Source organism: Taudactylus pleione, unplaced genomic scaffold (genome assembly GCF_031769625.1).
Source record: "Taudactylus pleione unplaced genomic scaffold, aTauple2 ptg000225l, whole genome shotgun sequence".
In the NCBI taxonomy this organism is placed as follows: domain Eukaryota; kingdom Metazoa; phylum Chordata; class Amphibia; order Anura; family Myobatrachidae; genus Taudactylus; species Taudactylus pleione.
In genome coordinates this window covers 13,568,104-13,588,184 of record NW_028284627.1, presented here as the reverse complement: position 1 = coordinate 13,588,184, position 20,081 = coordinate 13,568,104, and the positions used below count along the sequence as shown (strand labels likewise).

The window sequence follows — 20,081 nt, the reverse complement described above, 5'->3', positions numbered from 1 at the left end:
AGTGTAGGGAGAACTTCCCTTCCCCAATGGAATGATAAGTAGGCAGACACTGTCCGGTAGTGTCCAGCTGGGAGAAGGCAGCTCACCTCCAGATCTTCTGCACCCTCCTGGGTGACATGGAGGATGGGAAGGACTACATACACATATGTAGGTGTGTGGGAATCTGTTTGGTATTCCGACAGGGGTACCAAAACCCTCCCTTTTTATAGCCTAACCCTAACCACCCTGCTAGTGCCTAAACCTAAAGTTTCTCCCCTTTGTGCCTAAACCTCCCCCCAAGGGGTAAGTAAACGCTACCCCCCCCCCCCCCCTCCCCTCGCAGCTAACACTAAGGACGACCCTGCTTACCTTCATTCGGGCTGCCGTCCTCCTGCATCGGGACTAAGATAGGCATCGGTATTTCGACGCCAATTTTAAATCCCTTGTAGGGCTTCCAGTGATGGGATGGAGACCGGCGGCATCGAGGTGTGTGTGTGTTATATATATATATATATATATATTAGCGCGAGATATTACAGCGCCAACTGGGTATAGCAAGTAATATATTAAGGGATACCTCCCAAACAATGAGGTAACCAAAATAAATATCAATCAAATTCATATAATTGTGCAACCGTGCCTCAGTTATTAAAGTGTTTAAAATATAAAAGTGCAATTCATACAATTTAAAAAAGTTAACATTTTTTAATCAAAAACCAACAATAATATCCTTCCACATGAACGATAAAATACATACAAAACAATAGCACGTCTGTATAAAAATACCCTAAAAAGTCAGATTAAATAGGGATTTAAAAATATATATAAATATAGCTTATCTGATAAAAAGTGGCAAGTTCATGAATGGGTAGAGAACAGGAGCATATATATATATATATATATATATATATATATATATATATATATATATATATATATATATATATATATATATATATATATATAAAAAACACATGCAGACACTGTCCTCCTAATTCTGTGACATCACAAGTTGGACAGAAGTTGGCTGGTGCTAGATGTGCATAGTGACCATTTTATTTGGATGACTGGTCAGTTGGATGAAAGTTGGTCTGATGTATTGACCAACCTTAGCACAGGGGTTCCCAACCACGGTCCTCAAGGCACACTAACAGTCCAGGTTTCAAGGATAGCCATACTTGAGCACAGGTAACTTAATTAGTACCTCAGTTATTTTGATTTTACCATCTGTGCTCAAGCATGGATATCACTAAAACCTGAACTGTTAGTGTGCCTTGAGGACCGAGGTTGGGAATTGCTGTCTTAATATGTAAAATCCTCACCACCACCACCCCCTTCCGCCATCACATGACCACTGACTGAGGACCTTTATTACTGATAGAGAGAGTGTTAAACTGCTTTGGTAATAAAGAAGCCAAATACTTTAAGCTGAACATATAAAAAAGTGATCGAGGGGGAAGACTATTACAGCAGGAGCGTCTAGAAAAGGACAATGTGGTTCAAAAACAAAAAAGAGTAAAGCTGTAATCCTACATAAAAGTCCTTGGGGAATTCAACGCTGAAATGAACAGATATATATTAAGCTGACAAGAAATGTAATCTGCAGATAGGGACTGTAAAGGAATAATAAACTAGAGTGTATACAATGACTTGGGGAAGACAAACACTGAATAAATTGGACAAGCTTAGCAAAAAAAAATCCCTTTATTTTAAAAGTCCACTTTAAATAGTTTTACATAATTAAAACAAATAAGATCAGTCAAGTACTGCAGTAAAATGTAATGTGGTCCACGCTTGTATGTAGCATATAAATAGGCCATCTACCAATCAGCTTTCAGTAGAAAGTATATCTGGATGCTCCTCCCAAAACTTCTCACCGATGACATCACAGTGCAAAAGGACAGTTTTACTGCGCAGACGTGTCACCTCAACTTCCTTCTCCTCTGTGTCATCTGGTAACTTTACTACTTTCTTCCTGACGTCATTTACCTAAATGTATGTAACAGGAGAAAGCAAATGCTAAGCTATGTCACTCCAACACATAACATATATAAATGCCTACATACAATGCTGTTTGAAGGCATATTTCAGTAACTGGCTATATGCAGTGTCAGTATTGTAATGATCATTCATTTTGGCCCATATGCCTGATGTACAATGCTGTATTCTGTGGCCAACACGTAACATGTTCCCACACACTGCTCGGCCAGTAAGAGCAGATTACAGAGGGGATGCCAGGTTCCGTATCACAATATGGAGGTGCCTCAGTGCTTCCTTGTAGTGAGTGCCCCCTTCACATTTCTCCAGCAGACTGTTATAAGCAGTGATCAGCACTTTTCATTTCAAAGTGTCATTCATTTAATGCCCAGTAGTTATTACTATTATTCATTTTACATGATAGTCCATGCCACAGGAATCTGAGAATTCAAATGAGGAAATACACAGAAATTTGGCATTTAAATCCCGCCATCTACGTTAATTATGGGGCCAGGAAGTACACTTTATGGTTACTGGTCTAACTATAAGCTCTTGGCACAGCGGCAGTCATGCCATTTACAGGGCGGTATAGAGGACCATCCGTGATAGAGTTTTAGCAGCTTTCAGATGCAAGTCTTATCCCATTTATTAATAGTATATATAGATATCAGGTGCGCGCAATGATTGAAATTCGTGTTAAAGAAAACTAGCCTTAGACTGTACAGGTGAATACAAAGGGAGTAGTAAGTACATGTGCGGGACGCCGCCTAAGGTACGTAGCACCCACCTTTTCCCTTACCTCCCTGCCTTCACATAGCAGTACCCTTGGGGGACGTATGATAAAAGCCCCTAAGCAGAGATGATACAGAGAGCTATCCCTGAAGGAGACGCTGACACCCCACAGTGAAACAAGGAGAGAAGTACCTAATATATACTGTATATTAGATTGTTTAATTAGTACTCACTGAAGATGGCTTAATAACCTTTCTGGGAACGTATGAGAGTTGCTTATAGCACAGATATCATACGGAAAGTTTATCCCTGCAAGAGATAATGACCCCCCACAGCGAGTAAGGGAATAATAGGACACAGGTGTCACACACACAGCCTGTTTTATATATAGATTTTTAGATTGTACAAATTAATAAATTGGTTTCTGTTTTTACACTACAGTCTAAGGCTAGTTTTCTTTAACACGAATTCCAATCAGTTGAGCGCACCTGATATCTATATATACTATTAATCCATTGTGTAAGAGAGGTGGGCCCCTCTTTGTTGGGTGCAGCCACAGATTGTGGACCTAGTCCAACAATTCCCAGAGCACAGCTATATTATCCCATTTATTGCAGAAACAAAAGACATACAAATGATAAAAGACTTAGGAGCTTTAAATACAATTCACTTTCAACAATCTCCAGTTCTCACAGCAGCCATTCTATAGCGACCACCCCCTCACCTTATTCCATATAATGACTGATCCTTTCCTGTACAGCAGAGGCTCATTGTTGTAGTTCATGTTGAACTCTGAAAACAGGATTTCGTTCTTCTCTCCAGCAAGCGTTCCCTACAGTGCATAAACAGGCAGGGAGTAGGTGGATTATACCCACGTGGAGGAACATATTCATGGGTGGGTCCCTCAGTGACTAAGCACAAGTGGAGGAAGAGGACAGCAGTCACACAAGGCAGCACGAGGGGCTGTTACACGCCTGGTCACATTCTTTGCTGAACACTTACAGAATAGACGATCTAACAACTATTCATCAATAATACTGAATACCCTCATTGTAGTGCATCTACCACCTACACACAATAATGGCATTCATTTCCTGAGCAGGGCCAATATCCATAGTAATGCAGCCTATTGATGCTAAGGTGCATACATACGAGACGATATCTATTAATGATAAGGTTCAACGATATATCGTTCAGTGTGTATGCAATGAACGACCAACAATGCGCGCTCCCGCTGGACGATAACAATATCGTCCATGCATGCAGGCTAACCTGGATGATATCGTTCATTTTCCATATGGAAGAATGATTGCTGGTCGTTGATGATATCTTTGGTGTGTGGATGAACAATATCGTTCATCCAGCACAATGGGAATTTCAAGGGAGATTGGTCAACGATGTCGTTCGCTGAACAGTTCGTCCCGTGTGTACCCAGCATAAGCGTTCCCAGTGTGATGTCGCAGGTTCCTTGTAAACGGACAACCTATGCTCTGCGAACAAGTTACAGCACCACTTGGTGACAGGTGCACATATGTTTTGCTAAATAATACTGCAGATTCCACCTTCTTGCACCCCTGTTGAAGCCAGGATGCGAGTGACCAGTTTCCAGAACAACTGGATATTTGCGGAGTCACACACTAGGCATTACACTGGTTTTCCAGTACACACAATTACATTGGGCAGCACAGATACAGAGGTCCTGGGTTTGATTCAAACCAGGGCCCAATGTGTGTGGCGTTTATATGTTCTCCCTGTCTTACTCTGGTTCCTTGTAGAGAGAGAGAGAGAGAGAGAGAGAATCAATGTGGTAGGGAAAACGGAGTGTAGACAACTGAGGCAGGGACTAATATAAAGGTTTAAATATTCTATGCAAATTGGTGCATTATAGGAGTGTGCTATATAAGTAACTAAATAAAGTGAGGATTTCTTTTCATCACCATTTCACCCATTGTTTAAACGATTGTGAAATACTTAATCTTTGAAAATGTCGTTTTTAGCCTTGCTGTCCATCAAGAACAAATTGTTCCCTAAGATACAGTATATCTTAAAACAGGTGTAGCCAACCTCGGTCCTCAAGAGCTACCAATAGTTTACGTTTTCCAGATCACCTAGCTGGTGCACAGGTGTATTCATTACTCACTAACACATTTGAAAAGATCCACAGGTGAAACTAATTATTTCACTTGTGATTCTGTGAGGAGACCTGGAAAATATGCACTGTTGGTAGTTATATTTTAAGGCAGGGGTAGCCAACCCTGGTCCTCGTGAACTAACTATAAGCTTTTAGAGGACAATAGCTTACCACATAAAGAAAAGGGATATCTAACCCTTCCTAACCATTTAGTACATAATATATAATAAATAGTATATAATAAATCTATATCATCCAGTACGGTCTAGCACCATGTACCTACTAGCAATAGCTATGCAAATTCTGTTCAGGGATGAAAAAACACTGCATGCCACATGCGATTGCCCACTTGAATGTGCCCATTTTACCCGTAGCTTATCCTGAGCTTGTGCTGGAGTTAACCCACTCTTCTGTACCAGCATCCAGAACACGGTATTGTACAAGTTGTTGATGTGACCTGCAGAAAAATGGAACAGAGAAAAATATCAATATTTTGTATTGCAATACTGGAAACTTCACAATAGCCCCCAATGTGTTAAGCCATCTAAGCATTTTCATATGTCCTAAATACACTAAAAGAATTATGCAGCGGTTAATCCATTTCAGTAGGGCTGGGGATAAGGGTTTGGCAGAAGAGGCAGTTGCTTGTGGGCAAGTCCAGCACAATATGTGATCTTCCACCTGCATCCTCAATGCGACACTGCACCTGACCACACTCAGATAGCAAGACTTTCCATGGCATGTTATATGGCTGTAAGGCCATCCACAAATATCTTCTATGATGTTATTTAAACATTACTGTTATACAATTCCTCTACTAATGTTCTCTTATATGCCTGTGGACCTATAGTACGAATTGTGAGGTGAGAGTTGCTATTTTTTCTTCAAATTCGCATAGCAAATTTATTTTGCAATCTTATACCCCTTTTCCACCTAAATTCCGGGTCTGACCCGGAGTTGGAACAAAGTTCCTATCCGCATCAGACCCGGAATTTTGCCGGCGCCGACTCGGGATATTCCCGAGTCAGCGCCGCTCACACTGCAGTCGGGTCTGCATAGACCCAGCTTTTGCGGAGTGAAAGTGGTTGCTTGGAGATGACGTCATCTCCAAGCGCCACTGAAGCCGGACCAATCGGCCGGCTAGCAGCGCACTCCAGGTCATCGTGACCCGGAGTGTGCTGTTCTCACAGCAGGGTTTCACGGGCTGAGCCCGTGTTAAACCCTGCTAGTTACCTGGGTTGGATTGCCAGGTCACTCGACCCGGCGATCCAACTCTCTCCCCTTTTACACCAGGGAGCTGCCCGGGTTAACCCTTCAAAAACCTGGGTTTTAGCTCCGGTGTAAAAGGGGTATAATTAGCAATTAGTGAATTTGCTCTTATTCCATTCGCACCTCCCTGAGGAAGGGAGATGGAAAGAAAAAATCTTTTTTAAGGTTAATATTTCAAGACACCGTGCTGGACCTCTTGGACACCCCCCTAATGACTAATTAGGCAATTGGAAGTTTCCAATTAGCTTAATTAGTCCAATAATCACATCATTTTTCTATGGTTAAGAAAATGCCCTCATATTACCTCAAAATCACTTATTTTCCCAGTTTTCATTTTCTTTTTCGTTTAATTCGTTTGAGATTTAACGAAAAAAAAAAAAAAGTTTGCTCATCAATTTTTTTTTGCATGTAGAAAACAAAAACAAAAAAAACAGTAATTTGACACCATTTAAAAACCATCAGTACTTTCCTAATGCCCACAAACAGCCTTCTATACGGTCCTGTTAACGAAATTAGCAGTTTTGGGGGGAGGGGGAGTTCCAGGATGGTCTCCCCACTTTTTCATGCACTTGTCTCACACGGCATTTGGCAGTCAAGTCGCAAACTCTGCTGCAATAACCGCGAATATGCATTTTTAATTGGATTGGACAACAACACCACCCTACAAAACTAAAAGATGACACACAGAGTAGAATGACACTTATGGTTTGGAGACGTGTATTCCTGTGAGCGCATCACTTTCAAATACTGTTACTGTATACATTTTCTAACGCCATGATAGAAAAATCAGCTTTAATGCCGCATTTTATCAACTAGAGCCCTTAGTGTGTAAATTAAATATTTTCGCCAAAAGCAACAATCCAATGGGTAACAACATTTAAACAAAATACAATACAGAATTAAACAGTCTAATGAGGAGATTCAACTGTTGCTGTTTTTGGGTGCCCGTGCACCTTGTGCGCGCCCAAAATCCCCGGGGTTTAGCCACAGACATCAGTATGGACCAGTGACATCGCAGAGACGCTTTCAGGTCATTGGTTCCTAGTGAGCTGTTAGCTGCACCAACTGTCTGTAGGTGATCAGTGAATTATAATTAGTGCTAATAATTTCACATTATAAAGGATCCTTACAGTCGGCCTGTCGCCAGCTTAGGTAATCCTTAAGGTTTTGCTCGCTGGGGTACAGCACCACTCTTCCATCAAAGCCCGGGGGATAGAGGATTGGCTGATCTGGAAAGAATTCCTTCCAGTAGAAGACGTAGCTGGAGGCAAACTGTGAGACCACGTGCGTCATAAACTTGCTTACAAATAGAAAGAAACAAAAAAGGAAAAAAACAAAAACAAACAAAAACAATTTGCACAGTTGTAACAAAGCTGTCCTGAGAGTTTAATCGTTGCACTGTAATGACTTATGGAATCTATGTCCACTATTCTAGGTGTAGCACATTACTAAATCCATGGGTTGATAAACAGGGATCAATTGACAACCTCTCCCACTAAACAGTAATAGGATACATTTATAAGTTGTACTTTTGCATTTATAAGTTGTACTTTTGCATTTATAAGTTGCACTTTTGATTACATACGTTACGCCTAATTTTAAGTACATGCTTTCCAAATTAGACTCTGTATATTCACTGTATATTAGAAGATGTTGTCAGTCTGTCTATCCAAATTGTAAGAATACAGGAGCTGGGGAGTCCTAATGATCTATTCATGGCCGAGGCTCTGAACAAAGTGATCATTACTCATTCAGAAAATATAAAACATATTAAAGATGTGACTTATAAATATAATGAGGAAAGGCAACAGATTACTACTTGATAAAGCCTACAATTCGAGACGAAACGCGTCAAACAGGTTTGCTGTCCGACTCATTTCTATTAAGCCACTATCGATACATCAATTATGGATTGAAGAAAATTGTACTATACTATAGTCATATGTTTTATAGAGACTGAGGGCCTCATTCAGAGGCGGTCGGAGGATGCAAGCGGTTGCTCAGAAACTGGGCGGCCACTTGCATCCTGACCGCCCGCCTCTGTTGCGGTCGTTAACCCATAGCCTAACACCCACAGCTCTAACGACCGCTCAGGTGATGGTCGCGATGGTCAGAGACCATCGCGACCATCGGGGCTTACGACGAGACCCTAGGGTAGGGTCTCACTTGTCGTAAGCCCCGGAGAGCTTCTGGCTCTGTCAGAGCCAGAAGCTCTCCACTGACATCACTAGTAATGTCAGTGGGGCCTCCCCCAAACGGTAGGCGTTCCCATGGGAACGCCTCCGTTTGGGCTGCCACCCCCCGGCCCGCCTTCCAAACGGGGCGAGCTGTCAATCAACATCGACAGCTCGCCCCCTTTGGATCGAGACCCGCTACGACCGGCGCTGTCGGTCGTAGCAGGTCTCACGCATGCGCACGACGGCGCCGTCGTGCGCATGCTCTGTGGGGGGCCATCGACCCGGTCCGAGCGCATCGGCGCTAACGACCGGGTCTGAATGACCCCCTGAATCCATTGTATCCGATGTAATTCAAACTTAATAGAGAACGGCTATACCTGCAGATGGGACTGGCTTGCTAACATTTCTGTGACGGTAAGTTGGCAATGATATTCTGTATGTGTGTTTCCAATTACCTGGTCCTCGATATTACCTGGTCCTCGATACACATTAATCAACACTTTGCAGTTATTATGAACAAATTCAGCCATCGATCACATAATATGGGAGGTCCCTGCACTTTAGATTCTAATAAATACATGCCATTACTGTTTTTTCGTATACCCTTGGTGTATATTGTCCTGTTCAGTGAGGGTTTTACAGTGTCAAAATAGGACTACACAGACCTTGCCCGCCTTTTGTACCAGTTGGATTTCTTGTGAAAGACAAAGCTATATTCATCGCTTTGCCCATAAGCCAGACATATGTCTTTTAGTTCATCGATCACATTCTGGGCGCAGCGATTCATGAGATGCAGAGCGCGGGCATCGTTGGGTTTGACGAAATTGTGGTGCTCTGAGAATCTGTGGAAGAAAGGACAGAGCTGAGGCGATACAAGGGATGGAAGAGTTATGCAATGAAGGGGTGGACCAGACATAATGGGTAATGCTGTGCTTCACTTCCAGGCCTCAGCAAATAAACGCAAAACAGTTTTCTTTACTCCGTACACTTAGGGGTATATTTACTAAGTTGCGCTTTTTAAAGCCATCACAAATTCAACCAGTGGGTTTAAAGCGGCAATAACATTAAATATAAAACAGTTCTGTATTTAATATTACAACATCTTTAAATCCAGCATGCAATTCCACCACTCAGTACATATACCCTTTTGTGAAATAATTACTCTTATAATACTCTAATAAAGTCTTAGACATTGGATTATGAACACAAAGTAAATTTTAATATTTTTAAAACAATATTTTTTTATTTAGACAGTTCTGTATCATAACATTTAAACTGATACCATCAAAAAACCTATGGTTAAAAACAGGATTTTGGTACTTACCGTTAAATCCATTTCTCCGATTCCACAGGGGACACTGGAGCTTCATGACAGTGGGGTATAGACGGTGGGTTGAGTTGAGCCTGGCACTTTAAAAATCTACAAGTGTGACTGGCTCCTCCCCCTCTATGCCCCATCAACCCCAGTTTTAAAGAACTGAGCCCAAGAGGAGACGGAGAACAGACTGAAGAACAGAGAAGGAGAACAGGAAAAGAAACATCCAACATACTGACACACTGCAAGAACACAGCAGGCTGCAGTGATAAACAGTCACACAATAAAAACAGACAAAACTGCAACAGAACTGAAGCAGAACAAGCAACTGAGAACAGGCAAGAAGCACTGGGTGGGCGCCCAGTGTCCCCTGTGGAATCGGAGAAATGGATTTAACGGTAAGTACCAAAATCCTGTTTTCTCCTTCATCCACTAGGGGACACTGGAGCTTCATGACAGTGGGGACGTCCCAAAGCTACCCTCCTGGGGGGGGAGAGTGCTGAACGCCCTGCAAGACACTACGACCAAAATTTGAAGCAGAAGCCGCAAAAGTGTCAAATCTGTAGAAACGTACAAAAGTATGAACCGAAGACCACGTCGCTGCCCTACAAAGCTGTGAAGCCGAGACACCTCTACGTGCCGCCCAAGAAGTACCCACAGAGCGCGTAGAATGCGCAGAAATGGATACCGGCGGTGGTCGAGCAGAAGCAACATATGCCTGACGAATAGTCAGACGAATCCACCTGGCCAAAGTTTGTTTAGACGCAGGCCAGCCACGCCGATTAGCATCATAAAGGACGAATAGAGCCTCTGATTTACGTAGCTCCTCAGTACGGGACACATAAATGCGAAGTGCCCGAACCACATCCAAGGAGTGAGAATCACCAGAAGAGTCCGACAACGCTGGCACTACAATCGGCTGATTCAGATGAAAACCCGAGACCACCTTGGGCAAAAAGGAAGGCCGGGTACGAAGTTCCGCCCGATCTTCGTGAAAAATCAAGTAAGGGGAACGGCAGGACAAGGCTCCAAGTTCAGACACACGTCTGGCCGAAGCCAGGGCCAATAAAAGGATCATCTTCCAAGTCAAATACTTCAATTCCACCTCCTGCAAAGGCTCAAAGGTGGATGACTGAAGAAAAGATAAAACAAGATTCAGGTCCCAAGGAGCCGTGGGTGGCACAAAGGGGGGCTGAGTTCTAAGAACCCCTTGAAAAAAGGTCTGAACCTCCGGAATCAGAGCTAGGCGACGCTGGAAAAAAATAGAAAGAGCAGAAATCTGCACTTTAAGTGATCCCAAGCGTAACCCCGCATCGAGGCCTTTTTGAAGAAAAAGAAGAAGACGTGGTAAATGAAAAGAGGAAGTGGAGGATCCACGACCTTCACACCAGGAGATATAAGCCCTCCAAATGCGATGATAATGCGCTGATGTTACCGGTTTTCTAGCCCTAAGCATGGTAGGAATGACCGACCTAGGAACTCCATGGCTTCTTAGGATGGCGGTCTCAATAGCCACGCCGTTAAACGAAGCCGCCGTAAATCCGGGTACACACATGGACCCTGTTGTAGAAGGTCCGATCGTAGCGGAAGAGGCCAAGGTTCGTCTGCCAGAAGGAATAAAAGATCGGAGTACCAAACCCGACGAGGCCAATCCGGAGCCACTAGGATGACGGTGGACGACTCTCGTTTGATCCGCTTGAGAATCCGAGGGAGGAGCGGAAACGGTGGGAACAGGTACACAAGGCTGTACGGCCAAGGGATCAGTAAAGCATCCGCTCCCACCGCTGCCGGATCCATGGTCCTGGAGCAGTAAAGGGGTAGTTGATGATTTATCCGAGATGCCATCAGGTCTATCTGTGGCTTCCCCCATCTGCAAACCAGTTGATGAAAGACCTCGGGATGAAGGGACCACTCCCCGGGATGAAGATCCTGACGACTGAGGTAGTCCGCTTCCCAGTTGTCGACCCCCGGAATAAACACTGCGGAAATGACCTCTACGTGTCTTTCTGCCCACAGAAGGATGCGACTGGCTTCTCTCATTGCCATCCGACTGCAGGTTCCCCCTTGGCGATTTATGTATGCCACTGCCGTGGCGTTGTCGGATTGTATCCGAACCGGAAGTCCTCGTAACAGAGGAGCAGCCTGTATCAAAGCTCTGTAGACTGCCCGCAGTTCGAGAACATTGATTGGTAAGAGGGACTCCTGCTGCGACCAAAGCCCCTGGAAGTGATTGTCCAGAACCACCGCTCCCCATCCGCGGAGGCTGGCGTCCGTGGTGACCAAGGTCCAATTCCAAATTCCGAAGCGGCGACCCGCTAACAGATGCTCCGTCCGAAGCCACCAGAGCAAGGATATGCGGGTCCGGGGAGACAGACGCACCAGCCGATGCATCTGTAGGTGGGACCCGGACCACTGAGACAGAAGATCCAGTTGAAATATTCTGGAGTGAAATCTGCCGAATTGGATGGCCTCGAAGGAAGCCACCATTTTCCCCAGGAGACGGATGCAAAGATGCACAGATACTTTCCTGGGTCTGAGCACTAGACGAACCAGCTCCTGTATGGCTATGGCCTTGTCCCTTGGCAAGATGGCAAATCTGAGGAAAGCCTGGTGAGGAACCCAAATTGGGACATGCAGATAGGCGTCCTTGATATCTATCGACACCAGAAACTCTTCTGCCTCTAGTCCCGCAATGACAGAATGGAGAGATTCCATCTTGAACCTGTGAAATGAAAGATACTGGTTCAATGATTTCAGATTCAGAATGGGTCTGACTGACCCATCTGGTTTCGGAACCACAAAAAGGTTTGAGTAAAACCCTTGTTGCCTTTGTGCAGTGGGAACCGCCACAAGGACCTCGGCCAGCAAAAGTTTCTCGATCGCTTGACGCAAAATTAGTTGCTTCAAGGGATCGACGGGCAAACCTGTTGTAAAATAACGCCGAGGAGGAGTGAAAGCGAACTCGATCTTGTACCCCTGAGATACCAGATTTCGAACCCAAGTGTCTGGAGAAGTCCGTCTCCAAACCTCCGAGAAACGCTGGAGGCGTGCCCCCACCTTTGGATTTCCGAGATGGGATGGGAGCCCGTCATGCCACAGGCTTGTCTGCTGGCTTGGGATCTGGACGGCGGCCAATATTTGTTTGACGTCCTCTAGTACGGCCTCCTCGCCCCGCTGAAGACGAACCTCGCGATCGTCCCTGAAATCTTGCCGATGCTCGAAAGGAACGAAAGGAAGGTCCCCTAAACGAGCGACGCGGAGGAGGTGCTGATGAAGGTAGAAAAGTACTCTTACCTCCAGTGGCCAGCGAGATCCATTTGTCCAGCTCTGGACCAAATAAAATATCGCCTGTGAAAGGAAGAGCTTCCACTGCTCTTTTTGACTCCGCATCCGCTTGCCAGGCACGAAGCCAAAGTGCCCGGCGAGCAGAGACCGCCGAAGCAGAAATCCTAGCGCCTACCTGGCCGATATCTCTGGAGGCGTCTCCTAAGTATACAGCAGACTCCTGAATATGTTCTGCCAAGGTAATCAGATCTGCCCGCGGAGTGCTGGATCTAAGACCCTCAGTCAATTGTTCCGCCCACTTTTCCACAGCCTTGTTGACCCAAGATCCTACCAAGGCCGGCCGGAGAAGTGCACCTGCGGCCGTATAAATGGATTTCAAAGTGGTTTCTAATCTCCGCTCTGAGGTTTCCTTCAATGTAGTAGCTCCTGGAACAGGTAACGTGGTCTTCTTTGACAACCGAGAAACCGAAGAATCCACAGGTGGCGGGGTCTCCCACCTCTTCCTATTTTCCGCAGGAAATGGGTAAAGAGAGAAGAAACGCTTAGGAATCTGGAATTTACGGTCCGGATTCTGCCAGGCTGCCATCATCTGTTCATCCAACTGGAGAGAAACAGGGAATGTGACGGCCATCTTCTGTGACCTGGCAAATAAGGAGTCTTCTAACGATTCTGGAGCTTCCTGGCCAGAAATCTTAAGAACTTCCCTTACCGCTAGAATGAGTGCGTCAATACCTTGCAATGCCTCAGGTTCTTGTGAGTAAGTCTCTACGTCTGATTCGTCCAGCATCTCCCCTTCCTCCTGAGACGAGTGATCCGCTGACGAATCCTCATCCGACTGGAGAACCGCCGGAAGAGCCCTCTTTTTAGATGAGCGACTTACCGTAGCTTCAGGAGCTTTAGACGCAGAACCCATCGCTTGAGCAAGGCTATTCACAGAGCGGACTAAATTCTGAGCCCACGCTGGTTCTGCTAGAAAAGAAGGGTGAGATGTGCCAGGTAGATCTCTGGCAGACTCCCGTTCCCTACGGGAAGCGGCTAATTCAGAAGAAAGGTCCGCCATGACCCCGGCCAAACTATTTATGAAGGAGGGAGTGACAGACTGCGTGTTAGCACTGTCTGCTTCACATGTCTCGCACAGGGAAGACCCTTCGGAGCGAGCATGGGTAAACTTCTTCCTGCACTTAGTGCAGGCAAACAGCTTTTGTGATGCAGTTTTTTCTGTCCTGGATGTCATCATGTACTCACAGACAAGCACCACATACAATTCAGGAATGCAGAAGAAGTATAGGGAGAAGCAGAATTACAATAATAATGCTACTCAAGTATGGGAGCAGACAGAGCAATAAGGGAGGAGCAGAATTTCAATAATAATGCTACTCAAATTGCATGCAGAGCAGTATAGGAGGAGCAGAATTTCAAGAATAATGCAACTCAGTAACAGGGGCAGACAGGCATATAAGGGAGGAGCAATCAATAGGACCAGAAAGTAGTTAAAACCACCCTCTGTATTTACAGACCCCCTGTAGATGCTCTCAGTCTTTGATCTGCTCCTCTCCCCTCCGCTCAGTGCCTGCAGTCTGAGGCGCCACTCCCGTTCAGAGCGCGCCAAACTAGCCCAGGCAGTGAAGGAGGAAGAGGAGGAGGGACCCATAAGCTCCTCCTCATAATGGCCGCCGCTTTGTATGCGCGCGGCATACACTTATACAGTGGGACGTTACTCTCTGTCCCCGCACTGACAGCGGGGGCCAGCGGCACGACCGCCGCCAGTGATAACCGTGCCGGTGCCTTTTACACAAGCACCGGCACGCAGAGGCAGGACCGCTGTGAGCGCGCCTACCTAACAGCCAGCGCCGGTGTTCTATCACAACACCAGCGTGGCAACTGACAGCGGGGGCTGACAGCCGCGCGTTTCAGACCCAGCAGTTATTTTCACCTCTCCTGCTAGTCAGGAGAGGTGTGCTACTCACCGGGCTGCTGCGGCCAGAGCGCTGGGCAGTGAGGGGAGAGCGGGGACCCGGACACAAGCCAGTGGTAGCTGTGGCGGGCCCCGCTGAGTCTGATGACTCCTAACTGCCTAAAGCAGCCTCCCCTCCATAGGGTGACCGGACACAGGCTGCAGTAGCCGTGTGGTCCCCTCTCTGGCGGCTCCCACGATGCAGGCAGACTGTCACAGCTAACAGTCTGCCTGTCCTCTTGTGACTTTGATTCACTTTTCTATATAAAATTAATATAAGGGCTGGAGACAGCCCCTGTGCACCGGCTCTACTCGGGCACATTCTAAAAACTGGGGTTGATGGGGCATAGAGGGGGAGGAGCCAGTCACACTTGTAGATTTTTAAAGTGCCAGGCTCAACTCAACCCACCGTCTATACCCCACTGTCATGAAGCTCCAGTGTCCCCTAGTGGATGAAGGAGAAAATATGATTATAACACAGATCATATCAGTTACGTCATCTCCTGGCACCAATTTGCTTCACATTCTTTTGAACAAGGGACACAAACTGTGCTCCAGCATGTAACGTATGACACTGTGCCGGCCATTAAGATGTAGGCGGGAAATCTCAGCCTGCAACAAAGCATTGCTTGATTTACGGGTTCAAAATACGCATCAAATCAATGGCATAAACAGCGAGTGAAGCCATTGTGGACAAAGAGCCTGATTCAGTAGTGAACACAAATGCGATTACAGCCGCACATCGAGCAACTGCTTGCCGTAAGTCGCAATGCGCATAAGTGTCAATGCGCAGCGATCAGACTGCGATTACAGGAGCACAGAGGAACACATTGCAAAGTGAGCCAGTGTTTGGGGGGGGGGGGGTCAGAAAGGCGCAAGTGTGTGTCCGTTTGAACGCAATTTCATGGCCGTGAATAAATTAGCCACTGCAATTGCATACGCAGCATGAGAGCTCTCTGTACACAATGAGACTTGCAGTGTCTGTGGCTGGTCAGACCTGTTGCGTGACTATAGCGTTCACGCTAGGCTGTTTCAGCAGGACGCCGCGCCCTGCCCTATTTCTGAAGGTCAGAAAGCACCCTGCCCTCCAGCGTGGCGCCCAACTGAAACAGCCTGCGGGCTCTGTCCTCCACCCGCAGGCCGCAGTGTCCCGCGGGTGGGGAAATAGTCAGAGCAGCTGTCACCACTGGTTAATGGACACTGGGCGCATGCACCCGGCAACCATTCACAGTGACTACGGCGTTTGGGGGCTGCCCAGCATGTCCGTAAGTGCCTGGCATGGCCCCCAAAAGGGTATGCTTCATAAAGAGACGCCCCTTTTTGTTGGCCACTCCCCCTTTCCGGGCGCGTGCAGATGTACCCTACCTCTAGGTCCGACGTCCTGCCTGCCGCCGGACCTAGAGTGAACACTAGACTAGTCAATGTGCGGCGATGGTTCCGATGTTTACGCAGAAGAACGAGGTTGGACAGATGAGTAGGCATTAGCATATTATCGCAGCTGCGATCTCATTAGCGGTCACTACTGAATGAGGCCCAAAGTACATAGCTGAATCATATACCAAGTGTCCCCTAGTGGATGAAGGAGAAACTACACTGCTATTCATAAGGTGCCTACAGACTTGCCAATTTTTTACACGATTTGCCCGATTCCGACGAATCGTGAAAAATACACCCAAATCGTGAATTTCCACCAAATCGTGCCCACGGCTGCCGGGGAGCTGCTGGGAGAGTTCAAGGGGAAATCAGACATTGTTGGATCGTGAGCACATCGTCAAGTGTGTAGGCACCTTTACACCACGCAATTCAATTGTTCTTTGGGCAGCGATAATTAATGGGCGCGCCACGGAGCAATTCAATTGTTTTGGGTGCCCAATAATTATCTTGCTTTTCGCGCTCAGAAGCACAGGGTTTAGACACGCAAAGCGACCTAACGCTTCTAAACTGATGAGTGCAATGGAAAAAGTGCAGTTTGGGCGCCCAAACGGTCGCGAAAAAAGCAATTGAAACCCCTGCACCCCCCGACTGCAGACTTGCAATGCTTCTATAAGAATTCACAAGGTCATTGCCACAGCACCCAATTACCACCCCATACTACCCTAGTCAAGGTTATCATTTGGGCCAACCTATACTACCTCTGTTTGTCAAAAAACCCTAAGCTGGAGTCTTCAATAAGCCTAATGGATGATCCAGCTCCACAGCGCACACACTCTTTATCATCAGTACTTTTTGTCAAATATCAGCACTATATTAAACAGTGTTTCAGATCTGTAGTACCACTTATAATTTCCGTGCCATTGCAAATGCCAATATAACAACCACCATTTCACAAATATATTATGGGGGAAAAAAAAAAAAAGAAACCGGCTCGGGGAGGCCAATGACCATACATAGTGGCTCTTTATGCCCTTCTTTAAAACACCACAATCCACAAAATGGTACATTTCACACAGAGAATAAAGGAAAAGGAATTCTAAGAGACTAATATGCCCATGGCGAATATTTCGCCAATTAGAACCCAGTAAATATATGTACGGAAAATGCTTTGCTAGATAATGGCTAGATCATATGTTAATATGACGAATCGGGTAATAAAAGATGTGAGTGAAACATAACCGGCTAAGCCACGCCCTTTTATGGTTTTGGGAGATTTTTTTTTTTATTGTAACATTTCAACAATTTGCAAGTGCGATGATATATTTGGCCATGGACTCTGAAGCAAAATGGACCGTTTCCAGGGGGTATTGCAAGCTGAGCCCCTATAGATGCAAATGATAATGCATCACCGTCTCCCAGCCTCCCGCCAATCAGCTGCTGCCGGCAGCTCTTGTGGAAAGCTCCGATTGGCTGGGAGTTGCGAGGCTGGAATCTACGCGTTGGAGAAAGTAGGTGAGGGAAGAGCCCCCTACGACAGCAGCCTCATGTGTTGCGCCGCTCGCCCTCCCTTATTATGTAATAGCTACGTCACACAGCCAGATGGCCAATCAGCCGAACTGGGAAGAATGTAAACAGTGTCCGCACATTGCTAGGTCACTGGGTCCATGTGAGAGCACAGACCACCGGTAGTGCGTGAGAACAGCAGCCAGCCACAGTCACCCCTATCCTGCTTCCCCCCGGGTCACTGTGCCGGCTCTGTGTTCTGGTAGTTTTCTTGACATTTTAAGGTTAGCTATACTAAGCATTTATTATGGTTTTTGTCAAAAAAAAATTTCCCCATCAATTTTATACAGTTTTAATCCAAATTCTGTACTATATTGCTGATTGAACTCTGTCGCAAAAGATTACATTAATATTTTAGTCTTATCAACTTTGCGACCATCAGTTGCAGCATCGGACCTCTGTGTAGCACTCATGTCACTCAGAATTGCCCGGCAAAACTACGCTGCTGGTGCCAGTGAAAGTGTGTCCAAGGAGTCAGCCACTGGCTTTGGCACACCCAGATAACAGGGCAGACACTCCCCCGTTTTCTAGAACGCTCCCTGTAGCAGCCCCGAGATGCCTGCAGCCTGTCACTCAGCCCAGAAAACAAGGTCATTGCTACCGAATCAGAACTACATCCGGGGCTGAATCAGTCTTTGAGAGCTTCATAAATAATTTTTTACTCCAATCTTGTTGTCTCACAGCGCTATGGTCATGTGTTAGATTCCTACCAGGATATGGTCTGTTTTCCCTGTATTTACACTAGTTTCCATCGAGTGCACCTACAGTCCAAAACAATTATACTGGCGAGATGAACAGGTTCCTGACCAACAGTTGTGTCCTCATGCCATACGAGCTAGATGCCCGGCACGACTTAGCAGCTCAGAGAGGTGTAGCATACCATCTTTTCTTTAATTCTGCGTCTTATTTGCATCATAGATGCCGCCAAACACCAAAGTGTACTAGAAACGCTGGGCTGCAACGATAGCAGCACATGCATTAGTTTTACACACGTACAAAGACGCAAAAGAAGCACAACGGGAACTTGATGTGAGAAAGAGCCGCAGTCCCTGTATCACAGCACTCCGTATACATTTTCAGACTCATTCCCACAGGTGTACAAATGTTGAGTTGCCTGCAGCTCTGAGAGGGGCTGTTTGGCACGACTGAAGCCACTGTATGAGGGGACACTGTAGTGTCTAGATGCCCTTCGCAGAGAGGACCCCCAACGTCATCAGTTACTGGCCAACATCATTCCCTACCATCCACGTGGACATAGAGAGGGAATATAAACGTGTAGCAAGCATAGTAAGCCACCGTGCCCGAAGCGTGGCGAGTGATCAAGTTTCTTCTCTAGGTGGACTGTATGGGCATGGAATCACACTTCCGCCCTCACTACACATCACTTCCAGGTCCTTAGCAAGAAGGGGAAATAAGCTCAACCATGAGGACACATCTGTAGCAAGACAGTGTATGCATGGTAATTAGACCGTACGCTCCTTTGGGGACAGGGCTTAATGTACAGCATGGTACAGTGATGTTAGCGCTATATAAAGGGGCCTGTACACTGCTGTACATAGAGACCAGTTTATGATACACTGAGATTTGAGTAAGGTACAAGATTAAATTTTTAAGCCAAACCAACACTCTGCTAAACTAAATAGATATTGGACGCTATAATAAAGAAGAGATCCTGTCCCAGCCTGTGTACCTCCATAGGGCCATGGTAGTGGGCAACTACCTACCCTCCAGCATGACCCGTTCCATTACGTACAAAACACTCTGCTCCTGGACTTCCCACCTAATGTATGATTGTAGACACCTGTGTTGAACTTGGTAGTTGATGAGACAGGTGTTTCAGCACAGGTGTCTGCAATCATACATTAAGAGGGAAGTCCAGGAGCAGAGCATTTTGTACCTAATGGAATGGGTCATGTTTGAAGGTCTGCAACTACCCACTAACATAGGGGACCATGCTACCTCACCCAGCACCTCCTTAAAAAAAATAAATCAAAGCAATTGCTTGTTAAAGAGCAAGGCGTACACATGTGCCGGTGCGACTGTGTGTACGAGCGTAGGGTCACATGACCTCACCTGTGGAAGTTCCTCCCGTCCACCCTCACCACCACCCAGCAGTTCGGCAGGCACGTGTCCGGGGCTTCAAAGTGTCTCACGTACTCGAATTTGCTCTTCGCCATGATCTTCCCACACTGCAAATGGCAGACACAGGAGAGAAGAACGGGCAGCCTCAGCCTGCTCAGCTGTAATAGGCCCAGTACTCTCTCCCGCATGGCCGGAAGCGGAAGTTGTGCCCGGTCTCAGCTTCCCCGGTGGCCGCGTCTAAGC

The 20,081-nt window shown here is 46.2% G+C and overlaps 1 protein-coding gene across 4 annotated transcripts; it reads right to left on the bottom strand.

Moving 5' to 3' along the window:
• Positions 1-1,664: 1,664 nt before the first annotated feature.
• On the bottom strand, positions 1,665-20,081 carry THG1L (tRNA-histidine guanylyltransferase 1 like). 4 transcript variants are annotated; one of them, XM_088478950.1, is made up of 6 exons: positions 19,830-20,076; positions 8,931-9,107; positions 7,219-7,388; positions 5,188-5,276; positions 3,413-3,520; positions 1,665-1,968 (listed from the first exon to the last, which is right to left on the bottom strand). In XM_088478950.1, the coding sequence occupies exons 1-6, from the start codon at positions 20,024-20,026 to the stop codon at positions 1,807-1,809; spliced, it is 903 nt and encodes a 300-aa protein (XP_088335076.1). In that variant the 5' UTR covers positions 20,027-20,076; the 3' UTR covers positions 1,665-1,806. The 4 variants fall into 4 exon arrangements, with proteins under 4 accessions (XP_088335076.1, XP_088335078.1, XP_088335079.1 ...); XM_088478952.1 differs by lacking the exon at positions 19,830-20,076 and adding an exon at positions 19,481-19,529; XM_088478951.1 differs by having other exon boundaries at positions 1,885-1,968; positions 3,413-3,599; positions 19,830-20,081.